Source organism: Lacerta agilis, chromosome 10 (genome assembly GCF_009819535.1).
Source record: "Lacerta agilis isolate rLacAgi1 chromosome 10, rLacAgi1.pri, whole genome shotgun sequence".
In the NCBI taxonomy this organism is placed as follows: Eukaryota; Metazoa; Chordata; class Lepidosauria; order Squamata; family Lacertidae; genus Lacerta; species Lacerta agilis.
In genome coordinates, this window is record NC_046321.1 from 5,797,338 (window position 1) to 5,811,214 (window position 13,877).

The 13,877-nt window shown below is 46.6% G+C and overlaps 1 protein-coding gene across 2 annotated transcripts in view; it reads left to right on the forward strand.

The window, feature by feature from the left end:
• CHCHD3 (coiled-coil-helix-coiled-coil-helix domain containing 3) overlaps window positions 1-1,360 on the forward strand; it is a 196,185-nt gene extending 194,825 nt beyond the window's left edge. For both annotated transcript variants that reach the window (XM_033161459.1, XM_033161460.1), the window contains one exon: window positions 675-1,360. In XM_033161459.1, coding sequence (XP_033017350.1) covers window positions 675-698 — 24 coding nt within the window. In that variant the 3' untranslated portion in view covers window positions 699-1,360. The remainder of the gene's footprint in view (window positions 1-674) is intronic.
• Window positions 1,361-13,877: the final 12,517 nt, after the last annotated feature.

The following is a 13,877-nucleotide window of genomic DNA, read 5'->3' on the forward strand; positions in this document are numbered from 1 at the left end:
GTTGGATTTTGGGGCACTCCCACCACATGTGAAAGTATGTGCCTGTGGAGGTGCACCCTCTCCAGCATTTTGGTGAGGTGCAGAGAAAACAGTTTTAACAACAGATGGAAATTACCTGTGCTCTCAGAGGCAGGGAAGGAAAGATATCCCAGAAAAAAGGGAACCTCGCAGGTGAGAGCTAGAAAGGTTCACCTCTCTCTCTGTGGGACAAGTTGAGATTTACCTGTGAATGAGGATTTTATATTCTTCTTTTCTTCTTTCTTTGTTTTTGTTTTTGTTTAGATTAGTTTGTTTTTCATTGTAATATATTATGAAAGGTCTTAATAAAATCATACACACACACTAAAAAAAAGATGAAACTTGAAAGATGAAAAACCAGGCTATAAAGTTGAATGAGTACAGCTACACATGGGTTAAAATAACTAAAATAAAGCACATTAGCATTATCTGATTATCAAATCCGCCAGGCTTGTGATGAGGGTCGTCTTCAAAGGATGGTTCCATTGCATATGTAACAATAAAGGAATGCCAAATCATAGTGAAAGTGTCTGGAGGTTCTAGTCCTTGTCGAAATCTCAAATCAGCCCCCCCCCCAACCCTTCTGTTTTCAGGCACACTGTTTCCCTTCACGGTGGGGTTGAAATTTCACCTTGCTGCTTTTCGTTCCCTTGCAGAGCCTGGCTGGCAGAGGAGGATAGAAGCCCCCTCCGCGTCAAGTGTCAATCCATCAACTCCAGTTCCAGCAGCAGAATGGGGCGTTTTATTCGAGAGCAATCCAGCAGCCCATTTGCAGGGCAGGCGGAAGAGAGAGGGAGAATCTAGAAGGGCCAAATCAAGACTGTAGGACGCAGCAGCTCAATCAGCGTGGCCAAAACGTGAATCTCATTATGCTAGACATCGCACATCGGAGGGCAGCTTGTGAAACCCACTTGCCGGTGATTGCAGGAAGGCAAGGCAGAAACCTTCCACTGACCTTAGCAGGAGGCAGAATATCTCCTCCCAACACTGCCATTTTCTCCGCAGAACATGCTTTTCGCTGCCAGCCCTTCCCTGGGCCTGCGTTGGCCTCCTCTTGCTGCGTTCCTCAAAGAATTGTGTTTTTCCTTTGCATAATCATGAGAATGCTGGTTTAATTTATTGCCAAAATTATGTCACTGGGAGGGTCATCTGTCTTCCCCCCTCTGCTGGAATCATGTTTCTAAAACCTCCATTGCATGGGAGTTCATTGATTGCAAATTATAATTGTAATAAGGCATTTGATTACACGGTAACCGTAGCCTGTGATTGTGCTGTGCTGTCACCAAGTACTGACAATTATGTTCCCTCGACGTCGATAATAAAACGAGCTTTGTGAAACGGAGGGTTGTCTCTCCCTGACGTGTCCTTGTTGTGGGGAGGGAAGCCTAGGTAGGTCGCAGGACCCATGGAAGGGAAAAGGAGCCCCCACTCATTTCACTGGGGCTCATGTGTCCCATGCGGGAGTCAGACGCAGGTCAGCAAGAAAGGAAGAAAATCTCTCATGCTGGTGAAGTTAACTGGAAATGAAATACAACTCAGCCTCGTTGTCACAGCAACAATTCCTAGTAAGACATGCCCCTTTGGAGCAGATGCCAGGACTGAAGGCCCCTACCTTCTACCACCCTTAAGGCTCCTCCTCTCCCAGATGTTTCCCAAGCAGTCTCGAACTGCGCCTGCACACCTCTGGCCTCTGTTCTGCTCCCCTCATTACCCTGTGAGTTCTTGGAGGCCAGCGGGAAGGGAGCTTGTCACAGCAGGAGAGGGAGACTCCCTGGCGACGGCGGCGACGGCTGTTGCCTTAAAAAAAATAAATCTCTTTTTTAATTTATTTATTTTTATTAGTTGCAAACACGTAAATACCGGTACATCAAATATACATAAAAAACTAAAAATAAATAAATAGAGAATATAAAAAGAAAAAAGAAACAGAACAAAGAATAAAAAATACAGATAACAAATTTCAAAAAAAGAAAAGATAAATATATATATTTTCATATCAACTTCTACATAGGGAGTTCAAGCCTTTTTTAAACAACTTCAGCTTGGCTCCTTATTTCGTATCTCTTGACTTCCTGCTATCGATGAACGTACTTGTAAATCAATTTTTTTCCAGATAACTGTTCAAATGGTAAATCTTGGAGAGACAGTCTGACTGCCAGTGGGATTTAATCTAAGCTAAGCCAGGTGGTGTTCTGGAAGCCTTCTTTTTCCATGTTTATTAGGGACTCCCTGGCTTCTTCAGCTATCTCTTGAGCCCGCCCCTCTACTTCAGCCTCGGAGCCTGAACTGCTCCCTTTCACAGGTTCCTCCTGCTCACCAAACCCTGTTGCCACCTTCAGCTTCCAACGCCACCTCCTTCCAATCTTCTCCCTCTGACCTCTCCTCTGTGTCCCACCACCAATCCTGGGGCTCTGAGCCTTCCTCCTCTGGGGTTTCCCTTGAGGGTTCCCTGGCTCGTTGCTCCCACCACTCCTCTTTGTGCAGCCAGCCCCTGGCATGCCGAACAGCTGCTCTCCTTTGGCTCATCTCCAAATTGCGAAATTTAATTCTTGTAGCATTTCTACACCGTAATGATGAATGTGTTTTCTTTGGAGTTTTGTGGCTTTGTTTCAGACTCCCGTGCCCATGCGTGTGCGCACAGAGCAGCCAGCTCAAATAATTTATCTAAGACAGGGTTCGCCAACATGGTGCCCTTAACAAAACAGGTAACGTATTGAAGAAGAAGGAGGATGAGGAGCAGAAGCTGCTGCAGTGTTTTCAAATTGCACCCAGTTCATAGAGCAGATCCACATGCAACTACTGCATATAAATAATAATAATAATAATAATAATAATAATAATAATAATAATAATCTCTCCAGCTGCTTGGTTCAGTTCTTTTCAGGTGTAAATGAAGATAACCTTCTGAATAAGACCCCCTGTTTTGCGATCTTAAGATGTTGCAGTGCTCCAGGTTTACCCAGTGCAACTGTTTTGACCTGGGTCCCTGCTGCCAGCCAGCTGTTTGTTAAGGGACTGCTGTGGCATATGGCCAGTGAGGAGCTGCTGCTGCTGCAGGAGGATCCCATTCATTCCACTTGGACTGAGCATGGACCTGCTGATGCCGAGCTAAAGAGAAGCCCCAGCGTCCCAGGCTTGGTGTTCAGGGAGCCGCATCCCAAGACGACGGAGTTTAAATGCACCGTTCTAATGATGAGAAGTAGAAAGTGCAAGTCCTCCGAGGATGGATTCTAGGGGCTGTGCTTTTCAGCTTCTTCATGAACAATCTATAGCAAGTATGTCCATCAGGTTGATCACGATCTACCAGTTGATTGCAGGGTGTCTAGTCGATCGTGGTTGATCGCGTGATCCTGATTCCCCCCCCCCCAAAAAAGCTCATCATCTTTGACTTCCTAAAAAAAAGCTGAGAAACTTGGGCCAATCCAATGGGTAGATCACTGCCGGTTTTTTTATAGTGGAATAGATCGCAGTCTCTTGGAAATTGGACATGCCTGGTCTATAGAGTTTCAAGTGAGCTTGCTGATGACGCTAAAATTGTTCATGGTCCTTGGAAACAAAAAGATTGCGAAGAGCTCCCAAAGGACCTCTCCAAACTGAGTGAATGGGTGGCAAACTGGCAAATGTGTTTGAGTGGAGACAAGTGATGGATTTTGGCCATCAAGAAGAAGAGGAAGAGTTTGGATTTGATATCCCGCTTTTATCACTACCCGAAGGAGTCTCAAAGCGACTAACATTCTCCTTTCCCTTCCTCCCCCACAACAAACACTCTGTGAGGTGAGTGGGGCTGAGAGACTTCAAAGAAATGTAACTAACCCAAGGTCACCCAGCAGCTGCATGTGGAGGAGCGGGGAAGCGAACCCGGTTCCCCAGGTTACGAGTCTACCGCTCTTAACCACTACACCACACTGGCTCTCAAGACGTTTGGGCACCTGAAGCGAACCACAGAATGCTGCCCCGCTCCCCACCAGGGAAGAAGGAGTGAGAGAAGACATCATACATCAGTAACAAGGGGTAATAAAGATCTGTGTCAGGATCTGCTGCCTGAGGTGGTTGTCTCACCTTGCCTCATAGGTGGGCAGTTACTAGCCAGGATGACTATGCTCTGCCTGCACAGTTGGAGGCAGTGATGCTTCTGAGTACCTTTTCACGGGTGCTGTGTCCCCATTTTCTCTTCCTTTGGGGCTGTCTTCATCTTTTAAAGCATCCCTCTCTCTCCCCCAATCTATGTCCAGGAAAGGCACAATGGTCTCCCCCACCCCCCTCCCCCAGTCTTCATGGATAAGAAGTCAGTGTTGGATTTCTACTGAAACCCTGTATACCCCCCCCATCCCTGTTTCCCCAATTTGTTTTATACTGTCTTGGCACTGAGAATTGAAGAGGCTTCTGTTCAGGTTGGTTTTTCCTTACATTGCTATTTCCGCAGACTGCCTTTTTATAGTGTGCATCTCCTTACAAGCAACAAGAGGGTAAACTCGGCTAAATACCTGCAACCTTCTCTTATTTATTTACCTGTTTTAATTCCCTAATTGGCAACATTTGAACTGCATTGTAGTGTGGAATTGCAGGCACACCTGCATATCTCATTGGTATTCAGATGACCTTCCAGTCGCTCTCCTGCATTAATTACTGAGGTGCGTTGTGATTACAGTTTAATTGATGGTATTTCGTGTGTGTGTGTGTGTGTTTTAAATGGTGCAAAAACTGGAGACGGGTTTGTGAAGTGCGAAAGGAGCCAGGATGATTCCAGAGGGGAATAATCTTGCCCCCGGGTATGCTAACTTGGCACACGGGGTGGAAAAAAAAACAGGCACATGAACGACTTGTTTATACGGGCGCTCGATGGAGTGTGTATACAAATCAGTTAACTTGCAAATAATGGTGTGTGTTTTTTAAGCCAAGACATTGGCAGAGCTGTTCTGCGGGTTACCTGCAGAAGGTGTTGCGGAAAGAAAGAAAAATATTTGAGGGCCAGATCATACTACAAAACCAAGGAATGGTTTATTATTATTACTTAAGAATCGATAACTCACATTTATACACACACACACTCAGATAAAATGAACAACAGGTTCATAAAAACATCATTAAAAATATCAACATAACACCCATAAATACTGATTGATGAAGGGGGGGGGGGGATCATGTTGTGAAGACCTGTCTAAACTTTTTCAGGTTTTCAAAAGACTTTAGAAGGAAAGGAAATGTGGCCTGGTAGCAAAAGGGCAACCAGTGCAGTTTCTCTCAGCAGCCAAGTAAGATGTTGCTGTTCCTTTGAGCAGTCTGGCTGCTGCATTCTGCACCAGATGCAGCTTCCAGACCAGATGCAAGGGCAGCAAGTCATATCAAGGAAGAAGAGTACTCTGACCACACAAGGGCACAAGGTTGCTCCCAAGATTGAGGGGTCCCGGCGTACATCGTGTGTGCAACATTGCATCGTCTGGAGAAGGCTGAGTGGCCAATGCTCTATTTTCCGTAGAAAAACAGGTGCCAGAACACCTCCCTCGTTCTCTTAGAATGGCAATGGTGCCCACCTGAGAAGTGCTGGAACTGAGTTCCTGTGAGTTCCCCCTGGAAAAAACCCATGGAGACTCTGGTTGCAGAAGAAGAAGAAGAAGAAGGAGGAGGAGGAGGAGAAGGAGGAGGAGGAGGAGGAGGAGGAGGAGGAGGAGGAGGAGTTTGGATTTGATATCCCGCTTTATCACTACCCGAGGGAGTCTCAAAGCGGCTAACATTCTCCTTTCCCTTCCTCCCCCACAACAAACACTCTGTGAGGTGAGTGAGGCTGAGAGACTTCAGAGAAGTGTGACTAGCCCAAGGTCACCCAGCAGCTGCATGCGGAAGAGTGGAGACACGAACCCGGTTCACCAGATTACGTGTCTACCACTCTTAGCCACTATACCACACGGCTGCAATGCACAAGGTGGATTTCCAACAAATATTGGGGGGGGGGCTGGAGACACCTCAGACCCCCAGAGTTGGTGCACCTGTGACCAAATGTTTAAATTACTCGTGGATTAGTGATGAGCCAGATATTTTTCAAGCTTTCATCCTTGAAAGCGGCAGAAACAGGAAGCAGATTCCCACCTCACCTCACCCAAAGCTCTCAATCCTACCACTATTTTACCCTTTTGACAACTGTTTTGAAAGCCATTTTTCATTCCTCCTCAAATGATCCCAACCAATACGAAACCTGAGGTAAACACAAATCAGCCAACACACTTTGACATGATGATATTTGCCACATGGCGGACAAACGTACTTGGATACATGACGCCAAGACTAAGAGAGAATGAATTCTACTGGAACAAAGGCAATATTTTCTGTCATGGTCACATGGGAAACCCTAGCCCTTCAGAATCAAACAACTTGTGAAGTATTTTGTGACATTCTCTGGGGGGAAAAATCACCTAAAGACTGTCTGGATTCTGAGGAAGAGATATTTGAAATTACGTCTCTCCACCGCCCTTGGTCTCAGCACAAATCCAGACAACCCAGAATAAGAAAAAAAAGGCACATTTCCCCTCCCTCACCTTGTTCCACTTGTCGGGAGACCTTCGGGGCTTCTTCGTAAGAGATCTAAAAATGAAACAGCCATTCCAAATATAGAAAGTGTTATTTCAAAGTACAGCCATAACGTTCCGTAGGTGCCAGGAGCCATCCCAGGGCCTCGATAGACAGGGTAATGTGTGAATTGTTAAAACACAGTTATCTGCCTTGTTAACAGGCCCATGAAAGCTGGGGTTTCTGAATAGGCTTCTGTCAGCCATTGCGCTGCAACAGGTCTCCATCCTTTGGTCTAGGACACAAAACTGGCCAAAGCAACAGGTGGGCATTTTACCTTCCTGCAGTATTCCAGCCTCTGTGTGCACTCACACACCTCTCTCGAACCTCCACCCAGGCATGTTCAGAGCTTAAGGACACGTTCCAAACAGGCCAAAATGTTCAAGGAGATTTTGAAGAAGGGCCAGTGTGGTGTAGTGGTTAAGAGCGGTAGACTCGTAATCTGGGGAACCGGGTTCGCATCTCCGCTCCTCCACATGCAGCTGCTGGGTGACCTTGGGCTAGTCACACTTCTCTGAAGTCTCTCAGCCCCACTCACCTCACAGAGTGTTTGTTGTGGGGGAGGAAGGGAAAGGAGAATGTGAGCCGCTTTGAGACTCCTTCGGGTAGTGATAAAGCGGGATATCAAATCCAAACTCCTCCTCCTCCTGGTTTCAAGGGCCACATTTTGCCCTCAGGCCTGAGATTCTTGCCTCTTATCCCTCTTTGTTTGATGCCACGCAATTATCATTTATGCGTACCACATGTTGGAGGTGGTCGATTATTTTGTCGTACAGTGGTGCCCCGCTAGACGAATGCCTCGCTAGACAAAAAACTCGCTAGACGAACAGCATTCGTCTAGCGGAAGCTGCCCCGCAAGATGAAAAAGTCAATGGGGCTGCCTCACAAGACGAATTTTTTTTTTAGCGCGAAAACCTCCGCTCTGCATTGCCGCTTTGCTAGACGAAAAATTTGCTCTACGAAGACACTCGTAGAACGAATTATTTTAGTCTAGCGGGGCACCACTGTATCTGGGATCCACCATAACGAGCAACCTCTCCATCAACACTGAGCTTAGGGACGTTTTTAATGTTTAATGTTTTATTGCTTTATTATTATTTTATTATTGTTATCAATAATATTTTGTTGGGAGCCACCTGGAGTGGCGGGGGAAACCCAGCCAGATGGGCAGGGTATAAATAATAAATGATGATGATGATGACGATGATGAAGATGAACTGGACAAGCGTATTGGGAATGCAGCTACGACAACGGCTCACCTCTCCAAAAAGCTTTGGGAGATTGTGGTGCTAGCGACCGATACCAAGATGACCCTGCCATAAGGGAATCCCTTGCAGATGACCGCAGTGCCTGGAGACAGACAGGTTTGCATCCACAGCAGTGACCAGAGGAGGAATGACTTCTGGGAGGAGCGCAGAGAGAAGAAACGCCCTGGTGCATCTGCAGCAGCACAGCCGGGCGCCTTCCTCGGCCCCAGCTGCAACAAAACATGTCTCTCCTGTATCGGTCTCTACGGCCACAGCAGGCCCTGTAACTCCAATGGTTTGAGTTTGACTTCACCTTCAAAGGCTCATTCCTCCATTGTCTCCCAAGACAGATGGATCCAGGTTAATGACCTGCCGGGTTTCACTGATAAAACCACGGCTCCCAGGTCTACTACCACTTGAGGAAGACATTATTGCCCCTTATTTCCCCCCCGCATGGCACCTCACAGGGGATGCAGGGACAGGCTCTTGACCCCTCCACCAGCCCCAGCGCAATGAGGGATGAGAAGGGCAGCTTCGCCTTGTTTCTCCAACGATCACTCCTGGCATAAAAATCCTTTTCAATATTAGCTTTACATTTTGACAGCCTCCTCTTGGCCTCGTCTCTCGGGAGAATTGTGTGATTTTTATAACCTTGTGGAGATAGCACTTCTTCCTATAAAAAAAGGAAAAAAACATTTGAAGGTAACCTCTGATTCAAATTAAAAAATAAAAAGGTATTTGCATACTATCTTTAATATTTGAGCGGAGTTGCTGACAAGGTAGATTCCGTGGCACAAAGGTCTGTCGCTTTGCCCGTGCGAAGGGGGTCTTCGTTCTGGGGAGGGCGGAGGAATTTCTTCTGAGCTGAGCAGGGATGCCCCCCAACTGGCATCACATCTGCTGGAATAAAATGTCACCTCTGAGTTGCCAGATGTAGAAGAGTATTGCATCTCCCCCGCCCGCTCCTTTCCCCGGTGTAATTCAAGAAGAAAATTCTGTCGCCATGTCTGCAAGTATCAAAAAGGAGAGAATGAAGTGGCAGTAAGGACTGCTTTAGTGGACTCCTGTAGTTCACGGGAACCTGCCTCACTTCCAATGCTTCCCGTCCAGAGTAACCAACCACGTCTCAAGCTGCTGCCCCAAGGCGTCCTCTTGGGGACACAGTCAGTCAGATATTAGAGAGTCCTATAGTCAGCCAGGTGATCCTACTCATGGAAAAGAAGTCCATCAATGGCTACTGGCCCTATCCCCTTCAGAGAGCTAGACTTCCCAGCATGACTTCACCCTCAATCCCACTTCACAAGGGAATGGTCAGGAGCTGGGTCAGCAATAAATCACACTGAGAAGTGAAGTTAACAGTGAAGTTAACTCTTTATTAGAAGAAACAAGGGCTGCTCAGGAATGCCAGGCCTAGTGAGCACTGCAACTTGTCTTGGTAGATCTTGTTACAGGTGGGTAGCCGTGTTGGTCTGCCATAGTCAAAACAAAATCGAAAATTCTTTCTAGTAGCACCTTAGAGACCAACTGAGTTTGTTCCTGGTATGAGCTTTCGTGTGCATGCACACTTCTTCAGATACTATGGTATCTGAAGAAGTGTGCATGCACACGAAAGCTCATACCAGGAACAAACTCAGTTGGTCTCTAAGGTGCTACTAGAAAGAATTTTCGATTTTGTTTTGGTAGATCTTGATCCTATGAGGGAGTTGTGGGGGCTGAAGGTCCCCACCTTCCAACAGCTATCTAAGCTTCCTCTCCCAGGTGATTCCCAAGCCACCTGAGATTCTCCCAACAAGCCTCTCTTTGCTTCTCCCTCTTCATACCTCTTCTGGTTCTGGGAGACCAGCAGCGAGGGGAGCTGGTCGCAGCAGGAGGGGGAGCCACCCTTGCTTCTTCACCAACCTGACTCATCTCTGCCTTTTGGCCTCCCTCCTCCCACCCCCTTCTGCCTCTGATTCCGGACTTCTCTCTGCCACAGACACTTTCTGCTCACTAAGCCCTGTTACCCCTTCAGCTTCTGGCACCTCCTCCTCCCAGTCTTCTCCCTCTGACCACTCAGCGTTGTCCCACCACCAGTCCTCAGGCTCCAGGCCCCTGGGGGCTCCCCAGCTTGTTCCTGCCACCATTCCTCTGTGTCCAGCCAGTCCATAACACCTAGAGACTCGGTCAGAGAAAGGAGAGGCTTATAGTCACCCAGATGATCCTTCTCATGGAAGAGAGGTCCATCAGTAGCTACTGGTTCTATCCCCTCCAGAGATCTAGACTTTCCAGCATGGCTTGACCATCAATCCCGCTTCACAAGGAAACTTGGGAGATCCTAGTTCTGTGAGGAGAATGAGGCAGGGGTCTCCTAACAATTCTCAGCACCTTTAGCAAAGGACAGGCCATTGAATTTCTTGGAGGAAGCCAAGACTGTTTAAAGTGGTGTCATAGTGGTTTAAATGCATGGTGTGAATGTGCCCCTAAGACAGCAGAGCCATTGCAAGGTGGGCTGGGTGACGAGAAGGCACAGCATCGTGTGATGACTTCAAGGGACTGTAAAGGAAGGTCGCCCCTACTTTCCTAACACTCCTAATATCCCCATTTTACAGAACTGAAAGGAAGACAGGGGCATGCAAGGCCACACAGCTTTCCATTGTGGCCAAGCAGAGGCTGGATATCTGATACACAGACCTAAGGCTTTAGCCACGGAGTCTCATAGTTTGCAAGAAGCATGAAATTTAGATTAGATTAGATTAGATTAGATTTATTGTCATTGTCCGTATATACACAGTATACACAACAATGAAAATCAAACACCCAAAGACCGGATTTACCATACACATTTGCACATATCTCCAACACTCTCATCCTTATTAAAACATAATCTATTAAAACATAACATAATCCAGAGTATAACATAACCTATTAAAAGCATAGCATAACCTAAAAGCCTGTCTCATTCCTTACTACTCACTGCTTACTATTTCTTACTACTGACCTTGCTGGAGAGAGAAATTTGCACTGAGAGAGATACCCTTTGGTAAAATTGGGTGGAAATCTCCTTTTGTCTCTCTCTCTCTCTCTCTTGCTTAAAGGTAAAGGTAAAGGGACTCCTGACCATTAGGTCCAGTCGCGGACGATTCTGGGGTTGTGGCACTCATCTCGCTCTATAGGCCAAGGGAGCCGATGTTTGTCCGCAGACAGCTTCCAGGTCATGTGCCAGCATGACTAACCCGCTTCTGGAAAACCAGAGCAGTGCACGGAAACGCCGTTTACCTTCCCACCAGAGTGGTACCTACTTATCTACTTGCACTTTGATGTGCTTTCGAACTGCTAGGTGGGCAGGAGCTGGGACAGAGCAACAGGAGCTCACCCTGCCCAGGGGATTCGAACCGCTGACCTTCTGATCGGCAATCCCTAGGCTCTGTGGTTTAGACCACAGCGCCACCTCTTGCTTTGTTGTTGTTCAGTCGTTCAGTCGTTCAGTCGTGTCCGACTCTTTGTGACCCCATGGACCAGAGCACGCCAGGCACGCCTATCTTTCACTGGCTCCCGCAGTTTGGCCAAACTCATGCTAGTCGCTTCGAGAACACTCAGCCTAATCAAGGCCTCTAGGAAAGATTTGCTCTTCTGGAAAAGGGAAGGGGAAATCCCATTAGCAGCATTATGTGTTGAATGGGCTGGAGGTGGTAATTAAAGGCAAATATATTTCATGCTCAGAAGAAGCTAAATCGGAGGAGGAGACCTAAGATGGCCACCTCATAATCAACCCAGGACCCCATCCTAATAGGGAAAAGCTCAGAGAGCATCCATTTCCTGACTGGGTCAAACGATGGTTGGTTCATCCCTTGACGGTCACAAGAACTTGATTCCTGGTACCTGGGATGGCTGAGGGAGCCATCTTGGATTGGGCGAGTGGATGGCAATGAGGAAAAACAAGGCAAGGTTGTCTGTTGCTGGAGAGAGACACACGAGGTACCTCTCAGCTACAAAGAGGCTCAATAACCCTCACTGGTGGAACATTTGCAGGAAATAATGCCTGCTCCAAAGATCCTTGGCAATTAGCGAGACAATTAGTTTTGGTAATTATGGAGGTAATTAGTTTGATTCTCAAGCCAGTGACTGCTGTGCAAAGGCTCTGAACACTCCAGTGCAGAAGGGCGCCTGTTGCCTTGCTAAGGAGATGCCGGAATTAACTCTTTTCTCCCCAGGCTAAAGTCTCCACGCAACCGGTGATTGAGGAATCTACACTGATGCAGCTGGGCAGCTCCCTGAAGAATTCTGCAATGTAATTCAAGTTGCTAGTCCTCATGGTAGCACCTTTCTGAAAACACAAGCACAGTCTCTGCTAGGTTAAAGTAACAGAGGAGGAAATGGGTAGGAAATGGATGCCATTTGGTGATGGATTCACATGTAGTGGCAGGAGGAGCTTTAAAAATCAAACAAACCCCAGTTACTAGCCATTAAGGCCTTCCTTCCTTCCTTCCTTCCTTCCTTCCTTCCTTCCTTCCTTCCTTTTATATAAAGACCCACTCAGATATATTTTATTAAATCACCAAAACTTTCACACAAACATTCCAATGCCTAATAGGTTTTTCTTTTGTTTTATCAACTTCCCATCCCATTTTCCATGGTGTTTTTTTTTTATTTCTCCTGCTTTCTGCACCCACATCTTCCCTCTCTTATATCATAAAAAATAATACAATAATCTCTAATTCCTTATGTTGCTCATGGTTCAAACCCTGCTCACGAATTCATCATACTATGATCTTTCTTTAAACAGTACGAAAAAAGGCTTCCGTTCTTCCGGTAAACAATCATAATTAAGTCCTCTTATTTTAGCTGTTAGCTTTGCTGATTCAGCACCGTCCCTTCACTTTAGTTATATATTCTTCTTTGCTGGGAACTTCTTCGTCTTTCCATTTCCGTGCATAAAGAATCCTAGCTGCTGTAGTTACATACGTAAACAACCATCTTTTTTATTTTTGGAACTTCTTCCCCCATAATCCCTAGAACCATGAAGTCTGTTTTCCACCTCCACTGTCAAAATACCAGCTGCTGGGACTCCCAAGTGGGAAGAGTGCTATTGTGGTTTCATCCTGTACGTCCTCGTGTGTTTCCCACAGACAACTGGTTGTTCCCTGTGAGAGCAGGGTGCTAACTAGGTGGACCACAGGCCTGATCCAGCAGGCACTTCTCATTTCCTTAATAATTCCAATGTGCACGGCAACTTCAGGGCATTTCGAGCAACATTACGAGGCATGAAAGTAGCAGGGGATCTTCCCCTGAATGCTGGCTGCGAAAACCTGCAAATGCCGAGTCAGTTCTGAAAGAGATGGAGAAGATGCTGACTCATCATTTAGCCAGGACTGCTCAGAAACAGCTGCCGGAGAAAGAATGGGGAATGTTACAAGTTGCTGCTTTCTTCTTCTTCTTTAGCGATCGCTCGTAGCCGAGTAATGTTGTCTTCCATAAACATCGTCCAGCCCGGACACTCAGGTCCAGTGCCGAGGGCCTTCTGGCGGTTCCCTCACTGTGAGAAGCGAAGTTACAGGGAACCAGGCAGAGGGACTTGTCAGTAGTGGCGCCCTCCCATCAGATGTCAAGGAAATAAACAACTATCTGACTTTTAGAAGACCTCTGAAGGCAGCCCTGTTTAGGGAAGCTTTGAACATTTGAGGGATCATTGTATTTTAATATTCTGATGGAAGCCACCAAGAGTGGTGTGGGGTGGGGTAGAAAGAAAGAAAGAAAGAAAGAAAGAAAGAAAGAAAGAAAGAAAGAAAGAAAGAAAGAAAGAAAGAAAGAAAGAAAGAGAAACAGTGAGTCTGTAAGTGACTGTGGAGGCGAATTCTGGATCCACATTTCCTTCCACAGTCGGGACATTGGTTGGGAGTTGATCACAGTGAGGTTTTGCCAAGCGTGCCTTCCTCTTAGCACGTTTCTCCCTTTCATCCTGAGTTTGAGTGTCTTCAAAGCCCATGACACCTTTGGTAAAGGCTGAGTTGGAGCGCTTTCAGGCCAGTGTTTCCCAGTTGTCAGTGTTTATACTACATTTTTTTTAAAAAAAAG